Here is a 24,127-nt window from a genome sequence, read left to right as displayed (position 1 = left end):
ATCTTTTTTAGGTGCGGGTGAATCAGGAAAATCGACGATATTGAAACAAATGAAATTAATTCATGACGGTGGCTATACACCAGAAGAACGAGAGAATTTTAAAGAAGTGATATTCAGTAATACAATGCAATCCATGATAGTCACACTAGAAGCCATGGAGAGTCTCGGCATCTCCTTCAGAAACCCTCAGAGCCAGATACATCAAAAGCTCGTGATGGAAGCACCCCCTCAGACAGATTATTTAGGAAGTGAACTGGTCGATGCCATCTATTCACTCTGGAGTGATCCTGGTGTTCAAGAATGTGTGTCGAGAGCCAATGAATTCCAGTTGAATGATTCGGCTCGATAGTAAGTCATCGTCAGACAGCCTATGCAATCGACTGACAGTCTCCTAGTTACTTTGATTCTATCCTTCGTATCGGTCAACCCAACTATATGCCAAGTGATCAAGATGTCCTCAGATCCCGTGTGAAATCGACAGGCATCACAGAAACCACCTTTGTGATCGACTCACTGACCTATCGCATGTTTGATGTCGGCGGACAACGATCCGAACGAAAAAAGTGGATTCACTGCTTTGAAAACGTGACGGCCTTGATGTTCTTGGTCGCCATCTCAGAATACGATCAGGTCCTGTTTGAAGATGCCAGTGTCAATCGTCTTCAGGAATCACTCACCCTGTTCGATTCCATCTGTAACTCACGGTGGTTCATCAAGACTTCGATCATTCTCTTTTTAAACAAGATTGATTTATTCAAAGAGAAATTACCCAAGAGTCCCTTGGGAAACTATTTCAGTGATTACAAAGGTGGACACAGTTATGACGCAGCCTGTCAGTATCTTTTAGAGAAATTCGTTTGTTTGAATACCAGAGCGGATACCAAGCAAATCTATACTCACTTGACTTGTGCAACAGACACAAAACAAATCAAATTTGTCATGGATGCAGTGAATGATATCGTGGTTCATGACAACTTGAGAAATGTTGGTTTATTGTAATAATAAATATATTTTTTTTTATGTACACAGTTTAGATCGTGTCTTTAGAAATACACAACACCTTCTTCCTTGACAGGTTCGACCTGAATGTCTTGTGCTCCTTTTTCTTGACTATCTTCATCTTTTCTGGGAAATGATGTGTTTCATGAGCATCTTTCAGCAGCGTTTGAATCTATTCAATCATCAGCATCTTCACACAGTCCTTTCTCATCTCTCTTACCCAACCCTTCTTCTCTAACAGATCCAGTAGTTGACAATAAGGAGAGGACACTCTCAACGTATTCACGGATCCAATCAGAATCAGCTTACTCTTGGCTCTCGTAATCGCCACATTCAATCGACGCCAATCTCTCAACAAGTCACCACACTATGAACATTAGAGGGGAAGCCAATGATAATAAAAAAAGATGGGACTCACATTGCCTTGGGCATTGTTTCTGACGAGTGAAATAATCACACAATCTTTATCTCTGCCTTGGTATTTATCGATCGTCGCAATCTCAATCTTCCTTTCTGTCTTTAAGAATTGAGCTATCGTCCTCAGCTGGGACCGATAGACGGAAACAATCGCCAGTTGTTCTTCTTCGACACCACAGGCCAATAAGGCTGTCGTGATCTGAGACACCAACCTGCCCTCGATTTCGTTATGCAAAAAGCTTCCAAACGCCCGTGTCTCACTGGCCGGAAGGAGGTCGGTGTTGACAAAGACCACTTTCTGTCTAAAAACGTCAGTCCATGCCCCTCTACAGATCTCACTTACTCTGGATCCAACACCTGGCGTAACCAGCACTCGGTCGTCGGACACGGTTGATTCTCATGAAGGGATCTCAATCCAGCTGCCAAGCGGGGCAGAGACAAGGATCGGGTGGCGATGAGGTGACTACCACACTTTAACTTGCCATCATACACCATCGTGTTCGCGACCTGCATGATTTCCTTATTCATACGGTATTGGTACTCTAAGCGACTCACCGATTCAGGATGGGCTTCAGCCAGGATAGCAAACAGGGACTTGTCCAATCCCTTTTCAGACGCTTCCCCATTGCGAACGATCGGAGGCAACTGGTAGAGATCACCTACCAAAATAAACCGGTCTGCGAATCGAATCGGTCCCAGACACATCGGTAAAGTGATCTGGGAAGCTTCGTCAATGATGCAATAATCAAAATGTCTTTTCTGAATCAAAGTGCTGCCAACACAGGTCAGTTTTCTTATCCAGCCTATCGTTTCACTTACTGTCCGATACCAAGACAAGTGATGCCCACGACTTTTTTCGAATCATAAAATGCCTTCATCTCCTCGACCGTCGTCAGCCCCTTCTTGAACACTGGCACACAGTCCCTCATGCTTTCCATCACCTAGTTCAATTGGTATCAGCGTCTCAGGACCGCATCTCGTCTTACCTTGTCCACATTGCCCAATCTCAACACGTCCATGCCCTGCTCTCGTACTTTGGACAGTACGTTGTCGAGCGCGGTATGGGTAAAGGCGGCGACCAAGATCGTCTTGTTCATGCCCACAAGATACTTGATGATCTCGGCCGTCGTCGTCGTCTTGCCTGTCCCTGGCATGCCCAAGATCAGGCTGTAATCTTTGGTCTGCAACACTCTTGTCAGTACCTTTCTTTGATCCGGATTGAGCCGGGGATGGATCGGCTGCTGGGGTAGGATGCTCGCGTCAAACACGGGTCGTTCGAGATGGACCACGAGCTCTCTCAAGCGTTGATGCCGACTGTTGCCCGTGTTGGCCATGAGCATGACCAGGTTGTTTCGAAGCGTGGCCATGCCGGTCGCGATCTCGTCTTTATCGATACGGTACCTGACCTTGTTGTCCTTGTCGAAGGGCTCCATGTCGACCTTGTGGCGGATGAGGGTGTTGAAGGCCTGGTTGTGGTCCAGGTCAAAGTCGGCGGACCGTGTGGGCGGATGACGGAGGGGTTCGTTCAGGCTGAGGAGGATCTCTTCCGAGGACAGGCGTGAGACGTGGCCCATGGCCAGATTGATGTGACCTTCCATACTCGAGACCACCACCGGATCGCCCACGGACAGGTTGGACATCAGCGGCCGGTCAGCCTCCGAACGCACAAAGCAATATTTCCACTGGGCGATCTCTGGCTGGAGGCTGCTGTCAGCCAGGCTCAGTTTCAAATCAGACAGACATCGTCCAGACAGTTCCCTTTCCTCTGCGGATTGACTCCAGATACTCTTTCGGATATAATCCAGGTCCGTTTCCTCCTTGTCCAGCAGTTCCCACCAGTGCTTGAAAAAACTCGCCATTTTGCTCGTCAGGTGTCCCGTCTTTTCTTCAAACAGTTTGTACAGCCCACTCGTCACCTCCGTGCCGCCTTCGATCGATTTGTGATAAAGGGTGCAGACATCCGTCACATAGCAATATTGACAGGAATGAAAGTTTTTGATCATTTCCGGAATCCGTTCTTGTGCATCCAAAGAAGAGGCCAACGCGTTTCTGGCCACCAGGATCGAGACGAGTTCACTACGAACAGCCGGCACAAGGTAAAGGCTGTTTGTTTTCGAATAATACAAGATCCCAGCCCCGATATCGATATCTATCCAGACCTCAGTTTTTCTCAACCTACCCCGTCCGCGCTCACTTACCGTACCGATCACTCATCAAGAGGGTATACAGGATCGTCTGGGCTCGATTGGACAGAAACCGAGACGTTCGACCGGTCTTCAACTCAAACGGGACCGTCAAGACACGATTCGTCGGACTCAACTTTAATTGAACCGAGGCATCGATCATGCCCTTCAGGCCGTACGTCGGGCTCCACAGATGCTCTTCGATATCCAACACGCGTGAGATCGCGACCGTATCACACCCCATCGCCTTGGCCGCATCCGGGCCCATGTCCGAACTGACCCGCGCTCTCGGCTTAGGCACCGAGCCGACAAAGACCGAGCCAAACTGATGGATGCTGTCCGCATACTCGCCCAGGACCTCCATCGCGGTCTGCTCGTCTTGATCGATCCCATAGAGCTCCTCCAGGCTGGCCTCGATCACCTCCCGCATGGCCTGCCGGATGCTCTCGACCGAGAAATCGCCGGTCTGAAGGGCGTGTTGCAAGACCCGGTGAAGGATGTTGCCGTGGACCAGGGACTCGGTGGTCTCGCCGATGCCTCGGACCTTGGTCTGCAAGACCGACCGACGGAGGCACTGATAGCTGTCGGCCACGGCCGTGCAGGAGATCAGCCGGTCAGGATGGACAATGATGAAATGCTCTTGCTGGTCGACCGTGATCTCGGTCTGGTGGGACGTCAGTGGGATATGAACCACGTTGCCAACCGCAACCGTCGTCTGGAACCACTCATCTCGTAACCTCACCGTCATGGCTGTATTCTCGTCTTCTTGAAGGAGCGTGAGGACCTTCTCGGTCAACTCGACATCTCTTGTCTGGTATCTTTCGATCGTCATGTTGGCTACCAGATACCGAGTGAATTTCTTTCGGTTCTATCGATAAAAAAAAAGTCCCCCCTTTTTTTTAGCCCATGTCGTCCATGTCCCTTTTCTCTCTTACCTTGGGTCTTTCTTTGAACTCTGTTTCGTTTGCAACCATGGTCGATCCAGAGGATGCTCTGGATAACCTGTCCCTTCCTTCGTTCTCTGTCACCAACGTGCTCGTCGTGCTGATCGGCGTCGTCGGTGGATCCAAGATCTGCTCGAATGCTTCCTGTGGTATATCATCAAATATGTCGCTATCACTGGGCTCTGGTCCCTTTGGATGTGTCAGCAGAGCAGATAAATCAATTTCGTCTAAAGCAATGTCATCGTCAAACATGGCACTGTCATCGTCGTCTGGCTGAATCGTGTGGGTCACTGGTGCTGTCGGTTGATCTACAACCATCCGTTATTCTTCTCCATCCCTTCTTCACCCTCTTTTTCTATTTCTTTACCAGTACTCAACTTGAGACGTTTGTTTGGACTCAACATCAGGCTTCAATCTCATTCACTTTTTTTTAAAAAAAAAAGCTTGATACAAAAAGGAAAAATCAACAGTTCCTTTTTGGTTATCCACCGCGATTTTTACAACTCCGTGTCACGCTCTCGCTTTTTTTTTTCGCGTTTGGTTTTCGTGTCAAGGAATGGGAGGGGGATCATCAAGCATTCGTTTATTTAAAGTCAGTGATCAAAATCGAAAAGGGACCCTCCTGACCTGTACAAAAAAAACTCAAGGTGGTGTCGGATGGAATGCGACTTTTGATACAAGACACTTGAAGGGTGCTTGTGTTTGGTGTTTTATTGAATGGATGAATATAGCAAGCTACTTTGCATCCAGTGCCACTGTCGCAAGCGAATCCTCCTTTTCGTGCCAAGCAAGTTACTTGACAACCAGTGGATGGTTGATACGCGCCTTCAAATCGCCCCTTTCCTCATCTGATTCGCTCGCCTTGATCCAAGAGGCATTCTGCTTGCTTTCGGCAGGATGAGTAAAACCAGCTTTGGTGAGCTGATGGATGTTCACTGTCCGTAGAGGAAAGCCCCAGTGTGAGTGGGTGAAATCAAGGGTATACCACTGTGGCTGACAGAAATGACAAAGAGCCAACCCTCTAGGGTTAGGACACCAAGCATGAGTGACGCCATCAGGTCTCCACAGAGAAAGACAGTGACCCGTCAAGGCTTCCTAAAGACGATAGGTAGGATCATCAGAGTCTGAGAGTGTCTAGAGACCATCAGATGGACGGAAAGAAAGGATGAATACGAGCCGAGTGGTCATTGTAGGCAAGAGATTGTCTTGCAGAGGAAGATCAAAGCTCGTTGGGACTAGGCCATTTGACTATCAGTGATTCAGGGTCCATGTCCATTCTGTTTTTGCAGACACGAGGTGCCAGATAAAGGTCAAGACAACACTAGCATCTTTCTTGGATGAACTTGCTATAGACAAAGACATGGCGTAAACCAGCATGTTTCTTGGGAAGAGGGTTCTTTTTCCAATCTTCTTTATCCATCTCGTCCCATCCTTTCGTCTCATCTAAAGGATATTCTTTAGGTGGGTTAAAATGCTTGTCTTATTTCAGTCATTTCATCTTAAGTGCAGCAACGTGCATGACCTGATCTTCTGTGCTCAGGTCAAATAACATTTCCAAAATCCTGTTCACTTTCACTTTCTTCTTCAACAGTGCGACTTTTTAAAGGCTTGTTCCCTTTTACTTCATCTTCTCTCCTGTTCTTTCAAGTACCTAACTTTTCCAATACCGTCATTTTTTTTGACACCCTGACAAAATAATGGTGAAAGAAAACGAAAGCTGAAAACATCGTCATAAAAATGTGGCTTCAAAGCCATCAAAACGGTCACAGAGGATTCTTTGAAACAGTTTATGTTGCTCAATAAAGCTTGGAAAAGTGACTGAGGGCACGTAGATATTTGCATCATCTCATTGTCTTGCAATTTTCTTTTTGCAGCAATGGTACGACTTGTTTAATAAGCTGTTGACCAATTTGTTTGAATGCCCCTTTTTTTCATTGTTCGAGAGATTTATAAACTCAGCTACCAGCCAATTTAAAATGTCAACCTTTTTTTTTTTTTTTTTGATTTTTTATAAACTTTATGAATGTATCCTCAGCAAAAATTGCAGAAGGATACAACAGGAGCTCAATCTTTTACGACAATTAGAGAGGAGAATACCAGATTGTTTCAATCTTTACATGCTCAGCAACGAAAAGAACCTATACCGAGCGCTACAGATGCCAAACCAAATATTACAATGTCTATAGCAGAGATTGCTGATTTTTCATCAACTATAGTTTATTTAATATGGCATGCAAGACGACAATCTGTTATGGATCTACATTCAAGTTCAAAAGCAGGACAGATCATTGTCAACAATTTTAAGCATACAAAAGCAACAGCAGATATGGCTAATATGACAAGTGCAGCATTTAAAAAGTTTTGCAGACAGGCAAGTGTTTTTTTTTATGCTATTCATTCTATTTTCTAAACATGTTTTCCAAAGCAGATATTGAATGCAACACAACTTTCCGAATCCGTCGTTTTATTGTCACTTAAATACATTGCGATCCTATTACAAAACAGTCCTCACATACAAGGAGCAGATGGATCAGAGTACCGTCTGTTTACGGTAGCCCTCATGCTGGCCAACAAGTTCTTGGACGACAACACGTTCACCAACAAGACGTGGTCAGAAGTCACAGGCATGAAAGTGACTGATTTGAATATCATGGAACTTGAGTTTTTGGATGTACTTCAATTTCGATTGACTGTAAAAAAGGAAGAGTATGAAAGATGGAGGACGGCACTGTATGATTTTAGGCACCAGTTGCTCTGTGTTCCTGAAGAGATCCAAAGACAAAAGTTAATGGAAACAGTTGCACAGTCTCGGCAACAAGAGCAATACTATCGACAGCAGCAATCGGCTCGTGACTATTATCTGTTCTCTAAACCCCAACACAGTTATCCAGCCGTGATTCACCAAGGACCAATAACTCGAGTTCAGCTAAGGATACCACCTCATCCTGTGTATCGAAGGGTGTCTGGTACGCCCGTGGTGATAACACCTGTTTATGAACAGGATAATGCATCTCAGCCTTTCGGTTCTTCCTTATACAAGCCAGAGGACTTTAGTCACACAACGCATTCTTATTATTATCAGAATTCCAATCATACTGCATCTACTAATACGTCTATACCTGATCATGTGAATCTTCCAAAGCAAAACTCATACAAGAGCAACACGACAACATCCAACATGCCTCCTCCATCTGCATATTATAATCCTTATCATTCAACCTTTCTTGCTTAAATTATTACAATAAAGCTTTATTATATTTATTATTTAAAAAACCAATAGTAAAAGAAGAATATAATGAATACTATAAATAAAGTCAAGCAAACCCACATTGTCCCTGATTCTTTTGATGCCATTATTTTGAAATTATTCATTGTTTTGCCTAATATGGACCCAGTGCTTGAAAATTGATCATTCTACCGCAAGATTAATAACGATTGTTATACAAGAAAGGGTGCTACTGTTACCATATTGTCTATCAAACCATTTCCATAGCGAATTTCATCACCAATTTTTCCTGTGATCTGCGTACATGAATAAGCTTTACGTTTATATCATAATCCAAAACTTACGTTCTTTAGCAACTTGACTTTAGCAGATAATCCTGTTATGTCTTCATCATTTTGACTTTCAAGATAATCTAAATCTCGATCGTTCATCTTTAACTTTACTGAATCCATTTCTCTCGATGGAGAAGGTGTCTGACTACGACCTGAATCACCCAACAGAGCAGATCTATTATGTAAGTTTTGGTAACTCCTATAGTACAGTTTGAGCTACACAGTACACCATGACTATTTTATTTTTGCTTTATGCACCTTACACTTCTATTACCAAATTGTCGAGACATATTTGTTACAATTTGATTTGTGGAAAAAAAAAAAAAAAAAACCAATTTGAAAATAATTTATTTATTTTGATAGACACTTTTCGGTCTCCGTCGACCATACTTTAACCCAATCAATAGCTAATGCACGTCTATTGCCAGCTCCCCAAGTAGGCAACCACTTGTTTTTTGCATTGTAAAACTCATTAGGAGCATGTGGACTGTTATTCATCCAGGGCTTTGAAGGATGATCTGGCCAGAATCCGTTGACGCCTCCAACGGCTAAATTCATAATCTAGTCAAGCAACTCAGTAAAATAAGAAGAGGTCTGCATCTCTATTTTACCAAGTAAAATTCTTGATCAAAGGGTGCAGAGATATCACCCCCTTTCCAAGGATTCATTGTCGTCTTCTCATCAAATTCTCCTTTTTCCCAAGCTGACTTGTCAAAATCGACTTGAAGTACTGTTTGATCATCAACGTAGGTTCGAAGCCCTTCTTTTGACCATTCCAAACCTAACAGGAATCAATGCTGTGTCATCAAATAATTATGGATCAGACTATTACCATAAATATGAAAGCTATCGGAAAATGTGCCTGTTTTGGATTGAATTTGGCCTTGAGTTAAATGGTACTTGTTTAAATAAAAGTTGGGTCCCCAATGTAAAGTGGACAAGATTTGCGATGTATTTCCATAAGGGTATCCTTTATTGCCTCGAGATTCCATCTAACAAAAGAAAGTTACTACCAAGAATACCAAACTTCTTTTGGTTGCTCACAATGTCAATCTCACCACTTGCTGGCCAAGTACCATAAACAGAATCCTTTGGCAGCATCCAAATAGCTGGCCTATATTTTTGTTATATGGACGATTGCTTTTTATTTTGATCTTTTTTACCACAGCCAATCACCTCTAGGTGTCCTTGCTCTCACTTCTACCTTTCCATAACGAATAGACATCGAGTTGACAGTTCTTAGTCTGGCAGATTGAATGGGATTGATATAAACTCCTCCTGCTGGGGCTCCTGATATCCTTTCACAACCTTAAAATGTATAGTCTAGTACTCGGCATGATGCTACTTTTCTCTACTACTTACCAAAGTTTGAATGATCTATTAAGAAAACTTATTTAATACTTTGCTTGAGATTTCAGCTTTTAAGTCTGTACCTGTGCAATCCTCTGACGGTTGACCAGAGTATAAAGCTATCCTTCCACCTTCTTTTACGGCCTCTTCACCAATAGCGTCTGCAGTCAAGGTTGGTTTAATGTACAATATGCCATCTTCAACGAAGCTGTTTGATCTATTGTTGGTATAATACTGGAATTCCCAGTTACCGCCTATATGTTTAAACCAAGGCTTTTAGTAGCAGACATCTCATTAGGTTATCTATATTACCTCCACTTAAAGTAATCTCATGCTGAGTAGACAGAAGAAAAAAAAAAAATAAAGAAAGCATATTAAACCAAACCACACATATTTCTCATTGTTATAACAAACCTGCCAGTTCTTAAAATTGAGTGTATTGAAATGATCTTCAAATACAAGACACAAGTTGTTGCCAAGTATGTCATTATTTATTAAACTAGAGCTTATATTACTGGAAGCAGCATGGATGGGTGTTCTTACTCGATAATTTGATTGCTTTGCTTGATAGGCTTCTTTATTCAGTTCAAATCCAAATAGACCATTTGCAAAAAACAGCAAGCATGGAGCAATATAAATTTTCATGATGACAATTTGAAAAAAGAAGAGAAAAAGAAAGGTAGATCAATTATCCTTTTATGTTGCTCAAAATCATTCTTTTCTCTTTTTTGGTTGGGGAATGCATAGATCAAGGCACGCTCCTTTTCTTTCTCTCTTCTCTTCCTCTCCTTCCTGCTCTCTCGATCTGGGTGTTGTCCTGCTTTCTCCTTTTGACTCCATAGTCCGGTTAAATCATCCATCCAGGATTGTGTCAAAGACAACCACAGTAATGAAACAGTCATGGAAGAAGTAAGCAGGTATTTAAAAACATGAGAATGTATTAAAGCGAAATTAGAAAAGGAAAACATTGACAGTTTACATCATTTGATATGTTGTTAAGAAAGTATTTTTAGATTGTCGATTTCTTGAATGCATAGCGTTTTTTACTTTTTCTTCAGTCGTGTTTTAAAGATACATATTAAAAGGGGGAGTTTACACACTTTGTAAAGGGCTGTGAGTTTAAAGTTTTTCTCATCTTGTCAAAACTTCATTCTTTCTCATTCAAAAACTTTTAAAAGTATTATTTCTACTGTGACTCATCTATGTTGATAACTGTGCGCTTTGTTTGGCTTATTTAGATGGTTTCTACATATAATGTTTATTTCTATTGAATTTATTCAAGAAGCTAATATAGATTTAACTTTGATTCAAAGCTTTTCCTTGATTCATACTTTCTCCTGCAATGCAACATATTGGTGTATATGCATTTACTATAAAAGAATGCTATTCGTGTTATATATCGATAGAACCTAACTTTTATTTCCCAGGGGAATAACATAGAGCTCTCTTTGCTTTTCTTTTTGTATTCCTGGATTAGTATTTGACTTGGACTCAAAATATTATCAACTAGTAAACGCCATCATGTGTATATTCTAATGATATTTCCATATACTTATATAACTAGGCATTGATAAGCTTACATGCCCAGACTTATCTTACAATATCCTAGACAGATCAATGATTAAGCATCTAGCGATAAAGTATTTTTTGATTTAATAAAAACATGTAATATTTCAAATACTAGACTTAATTGAAGACGTGTATCTGTTTGTAAACAACTCTTTTCTCTTTCTTCTCTCTATCTTTCTGTATTTATATTTCTTTTGTTATATATAAAAGCCTATTAAAACCATCATTTACATTCTTTTCGGTTTACCTGTCGGGCATGTTTGGGCCACTATAACGGCAAGAATAATACATCTCTCTATATGACGTTGTATTTATCATTAAACGTTGAAATCAAAACTACTGTTATTCGTAGATCACTTCTCTCTCTCTTTTTCTTTGTCCTTCAAAATGAACACAATTCAGGAAATACCTGAACAGGACAGAAAATCATCCACTACATCTACTGTTGTAGCTTCATCTTCTACAAGTAAGCCTCTACCATCGCTACCACTAAAGTCAGTCAATATCTCGTCTGGTCAAAACAGCATAAACTTTCTGTCACTCCAAACACTATCCACTCATCAAAGCAGTTCAGAAATACATAAGCACTCGCTGATGTGCAAAATGAAGCACATTTTTAAAGACAGTGCCATGCATCAACCTAGACAGAAACCAGCCAAAAAGGCTATGAAAGAAAACCTATCGATTACAGAGGGAGAAGAAAGAACACATTGTAGGTTTACGAGGTCACCCCGCCACCTAATCACTGTAATACTGATGATTAGCTTTGGTACTTCAATGGCTATTGTGTTTGTGTTGGTCGGTTTAGGAGAAATAGGAAAATCAAAAAACGCAATACAGGAAAGTGACACGGTATCAAGTATCTCTCCAAGCTCAGTTTCGATAAAAAGTCAATCGTTTCCTGTTATAGACACAAGATCAGTCTTCCTGCCCTCTTTATAACACACAGGCAAGGTATGTAGAAGGAGCAATAATGTTCCCAACTTGATAAATTTGAACAGAATGACACTTGTATAAATATATTTACTTTATTACTTATCCTATACTTGGGTATTACGTATAAAAAGACGTGTATTTTGTACTATGTGCAAAAATTTATACTTTATCTTTTCACAGAAAAAGATACGTAGTGGGTTTAACAAGCTTAAGGCGAGCATATAAAGTGATTTTTACTCTAAAAGTGTTCTTTGTTTGTTGATATAAGCACGAAAACAAGCTGAATTATCATGATTATAGCACTTCAAATAATGTAGAAAGTGCATTTACCGTGATTAACCTTGATCTGTCTTTGATCAATAAGATTATTTATTTTAGTCCACAGTTTAATTGCAAAAAAATAAACAAGAAAATCGGTGACTGGACTTTCAATTGTCTGTAATTTTTTTTTAAATTAAGCAACACGTCCTCTTTTTTTTTTGTTCTATTTTGATCCCCTTCACTAAAATATTCAATTGCTTGAAATGTCAGAAGAAAATATTATTGAAGCAGATCCTATTTTTGAAGAAGAGTTTAGACTTGCTAAGGAACTTGCTCCGACTTATGATTTATATGCACCTGATAATGGTTTCCGTAAAATCATCAGCCGTTCTATCACTGATACTTATCGTGGTAAGCGTTCCATTTCCAGTTTTACCCGATTGGCAACTGCAATGTTGAAGGACGAAAAAGAAGCTTTTACCCACTTAACAGTGTTTAACATGTTTACAAACACTTTAAAATCAATGGACACTCGGTTGGAAATCTTGCGTGAAAAAAACTCCAGTAAACCTGAAGATGTTGAAGAACTACGATTACGCACAGAAATACTTACCAAAATGATCAATTCTCTTGTGGTAATTTGAAAAAGAAGAGAGAGAAAGAAGAAGAAAAGTTGTATAAATTAAAAAAAAAACTTTCATTAGGACTCTGGTGCCATCACAACAAACGATTGCAAAGTTCATTTCTCAAGCCAACTTTTAAAAGATTGCAACATAATTCCAAACAAAGTCTTATTTGATCGTCGTCTGATTCGTTTAAATACCGCAATGCTGTAAGAAATCAGCACAAAAAGCCCTCTTTTACCTATTTACATTTATTTTAAATAGTTACAAGCAACACAAATTCAATTTAATTAGAGAAGATAATGAAGGTTATGCCAGTCTCATTAACGAACTGACTATCTCAAGCATTGACAACCAACGCGACACCAAGGGGAAATTAACACCTACACCTTTAAGCAAAGTACCAGATTTTTTAAAAACTATTTCTTCTCATATCGGTGTCTTTCACCTTGATCCCAACCGTGTGCTTGACATCATTTTAGATTTTTATATCAAACAGCTTACTGTCAACTACACCTTTTGGACAGAGGTTATTAAGCAATCTGCTTGGATTCAGAAGCTTACTTTTATGGATATGGAAGGTTCAGTTTGTACTGGTCCAAGCGTCATCTTGGCTCAATTGATTGGGTTCAGATTCTATAACTATCACGTAAAATATCTTGTGCTTTTCTTTTTGTTTTATTACGGAACACTAATGGTTCTATATTAGGATGAAGAAGTTGCTCCAGCTCCTCAAGAACTGTATCTCACTATTGCCATTTTATTGAAGAATGGATTGATTTCACTCAATGACATCATACCTCATGTTAGTATTAAACAAACAATGCAACAACATAGCCAATTGATCATACTTTGCTCTTAGTTGGCACCTTTTAACGAACAAATGGACACCTTGAAAAGTGAATACAATGCGAAAATGAATAAAGAAATCACCACAAACTCTGGCGGAAAGTTAGCTGTAAATTCAACAAAAACTCATTTATACAAAAAGCTCACATTTTTTAAATAGATGTATGGTGCTTTAGGAGAAGAAGGTAGTACTCAAAAGATGAAACGTGCAACTGAAGATAGTACTGCAGCCAAAGACTCTGAAAAAAAGATGTATGAAGCAAATGACGTTGTCGAGCTCACAAAAGCTTTGTTTTCAGTGGGAGATTTAAAAAATGCAGAAACTATGCTTTCTGTATATGATAAGTTGATTGATATGTTTCCTCAACTTGCTTACGACATCTATCGTATCTGCCGTGTTGTACTTCAACCTGCTTATGAAACCTTTGTGCCTGAAAAGACAAAGCAACTTTATGCCCGCTTCAGTCAGTGCGCTGAGCAATCTCAGCTCAAATCGGCCTTTATCACACACGAAGATTACAACCCCAAGATCCCTTCTCAAATCAAATTGAAGCGTGTTCTTGTGACCGATGCGCTCTTGGACGACACTCAGGATTTGAAAAAGATGGAACGCTATGTGTTTTTCTATAGAGAATGGAGAGATTCTTTGGAGCTCTGTGAATCATTTGAACATTTAACTACACGCTTCATGCCTCTCATGCGCTTGGCTGGATACAGAACCTATCTAGCTACAGATCTCATCCAAACATTGATACTCATCATTGGTGGTTTACTTGATCGTGAGAAGGAATTGCCTGGCTGCCGACTTCATGTCACTAATATGATACGCGAATTCTTATTACCTGCTATCTCTTTCAGTAAAGGAAACCCTGGTACGATGGCAAGCGTATGGGAGATACTTTACCGCCTGTCTTTCCAAGAAAGATACTGTCTCTATGGTGAATGGAGTACTGAATTTTACAAGAAGAACATCGAAACTAAACTTCTCAAGGCTCGTGTGGAGCGTGCTGCAAAGTCTGTGATGCGTCGAGTATCTAAAAATGATGTTCGTCGCTGTGGAAGAGACCTCGGTAAACTGGGCCATTCTAATCCTACTATTGTTTTCAACGTGATCCTCGACCAAGTTCAGTCCTTTGATAATTTGGCACCTATCATGGCAGATGCTTGTCGTTACCTTGGCGATTTTTCTTATGATGTGCTTGGTTTCATCTTAACCGACAAATGGACCGGTTCACAAGGTGCAGGAAAAATGAAAAAGGAAAAGGAAAAAGATGATGGTATGCCTGCCAATTGGTTACGTTCTCTTGCCACTTTTACTGGTATGCTTTTCAAAAAGCAAGATATTGATGCCACTCCCCTACTGCGTTATTTAGCTTATCGTTTACGCTATGATGATTCAGTGGCTGATCTGATTCTATTGAACGAGTTTGTGACAAAGATGGGAGGTATTGAAATCTTGGCGAGCGCTTGTACGAATGATCAAATTATTGCTGCCGGTTGCTCCGATTCACTCAAATCTGAGGCCTTCTTACCCATATCCGCTGATAACCGACGTGCCTCTCGCCGTGTCTTGGGTCGCTTGAAGGAATCTCTTCGCCGAAACAATGTTGGTTTTGAAATACTCATTTTACTATATCGTTTGGAAGAAGCTTGTTTAAGCGAAACAGGTGTGCCAGCAAGTGATCGATGTTCAAAATTGGATAGAGTGCATCAAACACAATTGCAATATTTTGAATTGTTGACATCATTATTTGAACCTGAAGAATATGCTACCTTAATTCCTAGTGTTGAAACACTTGTGAGGGATTATGCACTGCCTGTGCATGTGGCCATGACATTCAATCGACCCAAAACTCAGCATGCCATTCGTTCCAATATGGAGACCCCTATTGTTGAAAAGGAGATTTGGGCACCCTTCAGACCTGTCATTGACACCTTGCCTACTATGTTAGACATTCCTGCTATACCAAATATCTTTACATCAGAATTCTACTTTATGTTTTGGCAATTAAGTCTATACGATATCCACTGCCCTATCAATCATTATGAAGCAGCCATCAGACGACACATGGACATGATTCGACAATGCCAAGACGTCCGTTCTTCCTTTTACCAAAGCAATCGACCTTCTGTTGTCAGCAAAGCCGAACGACAAGCCCAAGCCTCTCTAGATATGCTCAACGAGGACCTTCCTCGACACCAAGCTCACGTAGAAAAGGTAATGACAATTCTCAAAGATTCACAGTCAAGATGGTTTCCTAGCTCAATGCAGCGTCAAGCTTTGATATCCAATGTACTTCAACACTGCATCCTGCCACGCAGTAAGATTTCTGAAGTCGATGCTGCCTTTTGCTATGAATTTGCTATGCTTATGCATAAAATCAACACAGTCAACTTTTCAAGTTTAACTTTATTTGACAAAGTGCTTTCAGATAGCTTACCAGCAGACTTTATTGCGTTCTCTGAATATGAAACAACCATTCATTCCAGATTTATTTTTAAGGCACTTTCCAAGATGGGAGACTGGCATAAAGACGAGAAACTCTATCTCAAGGGAGCCCATGGTGACGGTCTGATTGGATTCCAAAAGAACTGGAATGCAGATGCATCACAAGGTGTAGCCAAGGAAGATTTGCTAAGCTTTACGGAATTCCAACGTGTGCTGTACAAATGGCACTTTAAATCTTGTCTTGCGATTGAACAAGCGCTTAAATCGGGTGAGTCTCATTTGATCAAGAATGCCTTCCTTGTCCTCCGACAATTTATGCCTTGCTTTCCTGCCGTTGTGGATCATGGTAATAGCATTATTAAGATTGTGAAGCGATTGTCTGAGGAAGAAAAACGTGGTAATATCAAGGTGCTTGCTCGCAGTTACATTGGTCTTGTTGCAAGATATAAGAATTCTTGGACAACAAAGAATGCCTTCCTGGGTCTTAAGGAACCTAGCCCACCCGCTCAACCTCCAGCAGCTGCCAGCAATAGTAATGCAACAACACCAAGCGCAACTACAGAACCCAAAACAATATCAAAGAATGAAACAAAATCATCCTCGTCGTCACAAATTGAGAATGAGAAGGAAGAGAAAAAACGCGAAATGGTCGAGCCAAATGGCCGGATCTCTTCTAGCTCTAGTCCATCTCGACGTAGCGAAAGACCTTCAGCCGATTCACCTTCATCAACAACAGAAAGAAAGCGATCACGGGAGGCAGAGCCTCGTGAAAGCGATAAGGCTCAGCGTACTGATGAGTCTGGTGGACGACACCGAACAACCTCAGGTTCTCTCAGGGATACCAAGGATGACCGATCAAGATCCTCTCGAGTAACAGAGGAATCATCATCCAGACCAAGTGAAAGTAGTAGCAGTAGACATTACGATGATCGCAGTAACCGACCTAGTGATACAAGTAGCAGTCGACATAATGATGAACGCACTTCAAGCAGTCGATTGAATGAGTCTACTAGTAGTACTCGATATAGTGATGATCGTAGTAGCAGCAGTCGATTGAATCCACCTGTAGGCAACAGCAGCAGTGATCCTCGTGCCTCTTCCTCAGTGAGAAGTTCAAAGAGAGTCTTGGAAGATCGTGAACGTGAAAGAAGTGAACGACCTGAGAAACGAAGGTAATGAAAGAAAAAGAAGAAAGGAATTTGTCTTTTATTTACAATCTTTATACTAAAAGTACGGCCAGGGATATAAGGGATGAAAGAGGAGGTCGCGATGATAGAGACAGATTACGAAGAACAGATCGATTGGATGACAGACGTATAGATGACAGACGCATGGACGATAGAAGAATGGACGATAGAAGAATGGACGATAGAAGATTTGATGAACGTAGGTTGCATGATCGACGTGATCGTGATAGAGACCACCGCAGCAGCAGAAGACGTTAAAAAAAAAGAAACATTGATCTCATTTGTTTGTGAAAGCTTAAAAAGAATAAATTCTTTCTCGATTTTGTGTAAATATAAATACAATCATACTCGTTGTGTTTAAGTCGAGTAAGTGTATTAAATTGCTAGTGTTTTCCAAATAAATGACAATGTAGAATCCCTGAAATGAGAAAATGTACCTGACTTGATGAAAGAGCAAGGGCAGTAATTGGGAATGACCTTTTTTGTAACACATCTTATTACAGCTTAAAAATATTAATGACAATAGATGTTCATATTGAAGGTCTCTCTTCAACATTTCAATAATTCTGTGGAGCAAGTAGCCAAGGTTTACACCAGCTTGATGTCAACCATGCGTGGAACGATTAATGATGAAGCAGATAACGAACAAAATATAACTGAAAAGAACAAAAAAAAATCAAAGCACAAGATTTTTCTAAAAGCTTTGCAAGTAATAGTACAACAAATAATAATTCCAAAAAGTCAATATCTTATAGATCATACATTAACAAGTTGACGATTTTATCTCTTTGATAATTGAGATGGTTTCCATAAAGGATGCCGCGTCAAGAAGAGGTATTATACTTTCTACTGCATATTGTTTTCAAAAGATGTGGAATGAAGATCCAAAAGTTCTTGAGGAGAAGAAAGGAATTATGTTAAAAAGGACGTATTGAAAGTGGAGCTCGCATTGTTTATTGTGAAACTTGCTGGCAATTCTGTACTCATGACTTAGAACAGATGAGAGAAAATTCAATTGAAAATTATCCAAAAATTCTATTTCCAAAACACAATTGCGTTGCCTCATTTAAGGGCAATGCCCTTTAGGTTTAAAGAAACTAGAAAAACTTACTGAGCATCTTAATTCAGACGAAATTCTCTTAACAAGAAAAATCACATTTCAATCACAACTAGACGATAAGAATACGGTCTTTGAGATGACTGCGTCTTTATTAAAGATGATGTTTTCAGCCTTCATGTCAGTCGTAAGAGAATGGTCGAACCTGCGAAAACTAGGGGTTTGAAAGATATATAAAAAAAGGAACGACGGAAACTTTCTCTCTTTACGTAATAATGCAAAATGAAAAGACATTGTTCAATGAAAAAAAAAAAAAAAAAAAAAAAAAAAAAAAAAAAAAAAAAAAAAAAAAAAAAAAAAAAAAAAAAAAAAGGCACCTTCCTTTTAGATAGTCATATTTATCTGAATTTCTTTTTTTTTTGTAGGAAAATATTAGCAATATATGAAGAAAAGCATGAATACTATCATGGACTGACTCGAGCAATAATAAGAGCACGTATCTTACAGCTGTCTTTTAATTTAAGGTTACCCTCTGTGTATGACTGTACTATGTACATATAACTAAGGCTTTGGATTATTATAAATGATTTTCCATTACTAAATACTTTCATTTGCTCATACTGTTTCATCAAAAGCCTTCATAGATACATATCTTCAAAAAGTATACTTATAATATGCTTTTTTTTTTCTTTTATAAACAAAATATTTGTACTATTAAAATGTCAAAGAAAGAAGTAATAAACTACTTTATGCAAAAGATTGGTGCTAACCGTGCAAAGAGTATTGAAGATATTCTTAAATTAAAAAATTCAATGTGTAGAGCATAAAGGGAAGCTAGCCAATAGTATTTTGGATTGTAAAATCTGCGGAATACATTGGCAGCGAGACATTAATACGAGCAAGAATATGCTTGATATCGCAAATTATCTTTTCAAAAACAAATGGTGTTCAGAAGCTTTTACAAGAAAAGATGCTGTAGAGCAAACACTTTCTCTTTCAGAAGTAAAGATATTCGCATTATAATAGTAAGCTTATAACAAGATGATTTATAATTTCATAGGAAATACTAATTTATTATATTTTATCATTTAGCCATCAAAATTTCCAATTCATATCATCAAATTATCTCAATTTGTTATGCTTCTCAATTATTTTTACATTTTTCTGAAATACTTGAAAAGTACAGTATATGACATACTTTTTCGCTTTCTATCACTTTCTATAGATTTTGTTTTATTTGTAAGTTCTTGCTATGCACCACAGCATCAAGCAACTAGAAAAACTGCAGGCAGGCTTAGCTACTGCCCATGCCGAGATACTCGAGTTACGACAAGAGAATGCTTTTTTACCGAAATAACTTGCCCCGAAGCCATCAAGCACAGACATCTCACCTTCTCCATCTGGATGCACCACGCGGCCTACCGGTTCCTCTCTCCATTGTAGTTCTTCCGACCTATCAAAGCGCCCCATCGCCTAACAATGCTACCCCTTCTCCACCTAAGACTGCTAAGCTTAAACGCGATAATACACAACCTAGCCTGACTGCTATGACCAAGCAGTTTTCTTCATCTCCTGAACCAACAGGCTTTAAACTCATCCATGTATCCGTTCGACACCGCCCCCCTCTATAACAATTGTGCACCAACCTTTGCAGATTACACATCAACATCCGTCGAGTTTTGGATATTCATTATTAAGATGGAAATTTAGTCAGCTTCCTTATCCACATTAGTTATGAAGCCGAGATTCGTTCACAATTATGCAAATTCAACATCATAGTCCGTGACGATTTCGATCCTTTAGACCCTTCAATCATTCGCGACCCTACTTTTATCAATCAACCCATTAACTGTAAAATACACCGTGCTCGCAAAGCATTCCTCCATCGAATCTGCATCGCCCTGCAACGACTCAAGACTCCTATTTACAATATCATTTCCAACTTCTTTCTCCATTTTGAACTTATTAGCTTCAAAGACTTAGCGTCGTATGACCTTGCCCCACCGTACAAGTACAGCACAGGACACATCCTTGGCCGTGCATAGACTCCGAGGAAAAATGTCCAACGTGTTTACCCAACCGCTTGTACTATCCTTTATGAACCTAACTATTTACTTTTCTCAAAGGTTCTGTCTACGTCAGCAGCCCACCTCGACCAAATGTTGCTCCAGAGCCCACACTGATATCTATGACATGTCTTTCCCTCCTTACTCATTCACTTTCTTTTTCTGCCCTTGCTGCCATAAGGGATTTTTTAGCATATTTTACATCTCATTTGATCTGGCTTGGACGATCATGGGGCCTTGAAGCATAGCGTGTTCATTTAAGCCTTTAAATAAAATATATTATTAAACGTATATAGTATACGCGCAATTGATTGTTACAGCATAATAATTTTATTCAAGCAAAGCCTGTCACTTTTTTGTTTTTTCTCTTTTTTTATCAAAACTTTTTACAGTTCATGTTTAAAAAACCTTCTCGTGCAAAGAACATTCGAAGAAAAATAGAAGTTACAGACGATGAGCCCACATCAACAGAAGAAGAAGGTACTTGTGAAATGCTTTAATTGAAAATTTGTGTTAATTTGAAATAATAGTGATAATCAAAAAGACAATCACATCATTAGCAGAAAAGAAAAAGAAGAAAGAAGCTAAAAAGGCAATTCCTGCCTTAAGCTTTGATCAAGAAGTAAAAAAAAGTAATGCCAAAATTGTGTTCTCTCTAAAGCAGATGTATGATAGGAAAATGAAGAAGAATTTCAAATAAAGAAGCCAAACAAGGGGCGAAAACTTCAAATAAGAGAGTATGCATTTTCAAAATCGTAACAAAAGAGACTAACTTTCTTTTCCTTGTTAGAGATTTGATTCAGTTGAATGATCAGCCAGAAAGAGCAACAAGTAGCTATGATGCAGAAACATTAAACAAACTTCGTGCAGCCACTCCCAGCATAAGATCTGTTTCTAGTGGAGATGCTTTATTACACGAAAAATTTCCCTCTGTTGTTAATCCAACTATACAAACGACCGGAATACCCGATGCAAGTGCCATTTTAGCAGCTAAAAAGAAACGAGAGCAGATGAGAAAAGGATTTACAATTACAGAACAGGATGATGGGTTTATACCTTTGGATGATAACAATGAGACGGTAAAAGATATATAGTCTAATCTATATATAAACTCATACATTGTAGGAGGATACTAGTGGAAGTAGATTAGTGCGAGAAGAAGATGATATAGCTGATGATGGTGAAGCAGGTAAAAAAGGGCCTACTACATAAAAGCAAACGTTTGTTATTTACACCAATATAGAATTAGATAAATATGTCGGAGGTTCTTTCACTATCAATCAAGGCAAAGCCAAGTTTATAGAAAAGGAGCGTAGAGAAGGTGTGCGCGAAATGATTGAAGAAGCAGAACAAGAAGATGAACAATCAGAGGATATGGGCAGATGGGAAGAAGACATGATAAAATATGGTGGAGCAAGGACGCAAAGAAAAGAAAACGATCCTTTTGCTATCCCAACAAATTACAAACAAGCACAAGTGCCTGAATCATCTGTATTACCTACTTTAGCAGATGTGATGAGTTCCTTGAGCTTGGCAACCAACGATTTAACCTTTTCAACTACGCAGCATGAACAAAATTTAGCAGAAACACAGAGATCAATGGATACTTTAAAAAGAACAAAAGAGGATGTTGAAAGGGAAATTGAAAGAGGAGGTGGAAGGTATAATTACTTTCAAGATCTGGCACAATACGTTAATGATCTTGGTGAATTTTTGGATGCAAAGGTATACAAAAAAAGATATACAAATATGAATATACTTTTTTTTACTTACTTTTTTTTAAAAAAGTTTCCTGAACTGGAGAAATTAGAAGAACAAGTTCATGATTTGGTCTCATCAGAGACAGAGATTATCCTTTCACGTCACTGGCAAGATAACGTGGATGATTTGTTGCTATTTGCTGATATTCAACAATTAGATGAAGAAATGGAGGAAGAGAATGTAGATGAATTTGGTAGAGTAAAGGAATTAAGAAATTCAGATGCAGCCCGTCGTCGTAGAAAGGAAGAAAGACAACAGCGTATGTCGAGACAAGCTGATCTTGCTGAAGAGTCTGTTGAAGATCTGATAAAGGAACAGGGTCTGTGGACAGATGATGAGATGCAAGATGACGAGCAAAGAGATAATAAGTTACAAGCAATCGAAACAGCAGGGATTGACGCCTTAATGGAGGATGTTTCTGAAGAGTTTAGAAGCCTTGGAGCCGTCAAGGAAAAGTTTGAAGCGTGGAAAACAACATATTATGAGGATTACCAAAAGGCTTTTGGAAGTTTAAGTTTACCTGGTGCTTTTGAATTTTATATTCGCTTAGAACTCATCACTTGGAACCCATTTTTGGTATGTGCTAATACGGTGATGGTATGCAATATTTACATTCATTGTATTATTAGGATCCAGCAGAATTTGATAGTATGGAATGGCATAAGATATTATCAGAATACGGTTTATCATCAGAACATGAAGATCCTGATACGGAAATGTTGAACAAAGTAGTAGAAAAATCAATGATAAAGAAAATAAAAAGTCTTCTTGACACATTAAACGTGCGATCGTCAAGACAGATGAGATATGCTTCTCAAGTAATGGAACAGGTCTCTTATTACATTGATCCAAGTGAAAAAGCATACAAGGTTTATATCCATCAGACTTACTTTTTGTTTGTTTTACCAACTAAAATCTGTATAGGAACTTGCTAATGAATTTGTGGATGTATTTCAGAGACAAATGAGCCGTATTGTAGAAATGATAGAAAAAAGCTCACTGAAATCCAATCTTGATAAAGAAGGTACAGAAGCCAAAAAGCGATTCTTTTGGAGTCAATGTAAATATCTCAAGACACTAGCACTCTTACGCCGACAATTACCTAAAGATCAATTGCGCAGCCTAAGCCATACTATAACAACTAAAATCCTTGCACCCATTTTAATACAAAACAATGAGTTGGATATTCAACTTCAAAATGAAATACAGTCCATGTTATCTATTCTACAAAAATAAAAGCTTGTAAACAAAAAAGATTATTTTTTATTATTGTTTAATTCGTACTAGTAAGCAATGTAAGCTTCGAATGAGTATATCCAATGTTTATATTGTTACCTGTTGTAGTTTTTGTTGAAGAAGAGATATTTTACTATTTGAACGATCAATCGATTTTTGTAATTCTTGGTCGAATTCAGTCTTGGTTCGAGATAACTTTGATCTGGCAGCCATGGTTCTTTGTGTGCTGGCAATAAATTCTTTTTCAACTCTAATTTTATTCTGGGTATTTTTTATTAGTTGATTGCTATCATCTACAGAGTGTGCTCTATAATAATAGTAAGTACTGTGTTTTGTCCTCGCTTACAATAGTCATACCTTAATTTATTTAACTCTTTTGAGCCAAGAGAAGATAAACTAGAAGAAAGATTTACGGAAACGTCTACCCTCTTTCTCCTTCTGTTATTTAAAGCTCCTCCTTTACTATTATCAATTAAATTGTAAACTAGATTAATTGCATCTTGATTCTCTGTCATTCTACGCTCCAATTTATCGTCCTTCATTTGCTGTTCGAAACTACTTTTTTGATAGGATTTGATTTCCTTTTTTAAACGAGCTATTTCACGTTTAGTCAAGGCCAATCGACTTTCAGAGGTCTCGAGTGCTTGCTGAACTGTACGTAAATTATCTCGATCTTTTTGCC

At 39.3% G+C, this 24,127-nt stretch overlaps 7 protein-coding genes across 7 annotated transcripts; 4 read left to right on the top strand and 3 right to left on the bottom strand.

Moving 5' to 3' along the window:
• Positions 1-124: 124 nt before the first annotated feature.
• RO3G_06003 (G-alpha protein) lies at positions 125-999 on the top strand (the record flags this gene model as incomplete). The annotated part of the gene is made up of 2 exons (XM_067660593.1): positions 125-348; positions 396-999. 2 exons carry the CDS (start codon positions 125-127, stop codon positions 997-999), a joined length of 828 nt encoding a protein of 275 aa, XP_067516694.1.
• Positions 1,000-1,755: 756 nt separating this feature from the next.
• RO3G_06002 (uncharacterized protein) lies at positions 1,756-4,795 on the bottom strand (the record flags this gene model as incomplete). Its single annotated transcript, XM_067660592.1, has 5 exons — positions 1,756-2,075; positions 2,236-2,266; positions 2,403-3,565; positions 3,615-4,467; positions 4,535-4,795. The coding sequence occupies 5 exons, from the start codon at positions 4,793-4,795 to the stop codon at positions 1,756-1,758; spliced, it is 2,628 nt and encodes an 875-aa protein (XP_067516693.1).
• Positions 4,796-5,335: 540 nt separating this feature from the next.
• RO3G_06001 (uncharacterized protein) lies at positions 5,336-5,819 on the bottom strand (the record flags this gene model as incomplete). Its single annotated transcript, XM_067660591.1, has 2 exons — positions 5,336-5,638; positions 5,793-5,819. 2 exons carry the CDS (start codon positions 5,817-5,819, stop codon positions 5,336-5,338), a joined length of 330 nt encoding a protein of 109 aa, XP_067516692.1.
• Positions 5,820-7,103: 1,284 nt separating this feature from the next.
• On the top strand, positions 7,104-7,775 carry RO3G_06000 (uncharacterized protein; the record flags this gene model as incomplete). Its single annotated transcript, XM_067660590.1, has 1 exon — positions 7,104-7,775. The coding sequence occupies one exon, from the start codon at positions 7,104-7,106 to the stop codon at positions 7,773-7,775; it is 672 nt and encodes a 223-aa protein (XP_067516691.1).
• A 677-nt stretch (positions 7,776-8,452) lies between these two features.
• On the bottom strand, positions 8,453-10,096 carry RO3G_05999 (uncharacterized protein; the record flags this gene model as incomplete). Its single annotated transcript, XM_067660589.1, has 8 exons — positions 8,453-8,662; positions 8,713-8,882; positions 8,934-9,093; positions 9,146-9,215; positions 9,265-9,409; positions 9,535-9,705; positions 9,764-9,785; positions 9,866-10,096. 8 exons carry the CDS (start codon positions 10,094-10,096, stop codon positions 8,453-8,455), a joined length of 1,179 nt encoding a protein of 392 aa, XP_067516690.1.
• Positions 10,097-12,480: 2,384 nt separating this feature from the next.
• RO3G_05998 (uncharacterized protein) lies at positions 12,481-17,314 on the top strand (the record flags this gene model as incomplete). The annotated part of the gene is made up of 6 exons (XM_067660588.1): positions 12,481-12,852; positions 12,922-13,049; positions 13,105-13,489; positions 13,550-13,645; positions 13,703-13,798; positions 13,850-17,314. The coding sequence occupies 6 exons, from the start codon at positions 12,481-12,483 to the stop codon at positions 17,312-17,314; spliced, it is 4,542 nt and encodes a 1,513-aa protein (XP_067516689.1).
• A 3,529-nt stretch (positions 17,315-20,843) lies between these two features.
• Positions 20,844-23,445, top strand: RO3G_05997 (uncharacterized protein; the record flags this gene model as incomplete). Its single annotated transcript, XM_067660587.1, has 9 exons — positions 20,844-20,928; positions 20,979-21,070; positions 21,124-21,185; positions 21,239-21,527; positions 21,574-21,637; positions 21,692-22,173; positions 22,237-22,785; positions 22,839-23,078; positions 23,134-23,445. The coding sequence occupies 9 exons, from the start codon at positions 20,844-20,846 to the stop codon at positions 23,443-23,445; spliced, it is 2,175 nt and encodes a 724-aa protein (XP_067516688.1).
• Positions 23,446-24,127: the final 682 nt, after the last annotated feature.

Source organism: Rhizopus delemar, genomic scaffold, assembly GCF_000149305.1.
Source record: "Rhizopus delemar RA 99-880 supercont3.4 genomic scaffold, whole genome shotgun sequence".
NCBI classification, from domain to species: domain Eukaryota; kingdom Fungi; phylum Mucoromycota; class Mucoromycetes; order Mucorales; family Rhizopodaceae; genus Rhizopus; species Rhizopus delemar.
This window is presented reverse-complemented; position numbering and strand designations above follow the sequence as displayed.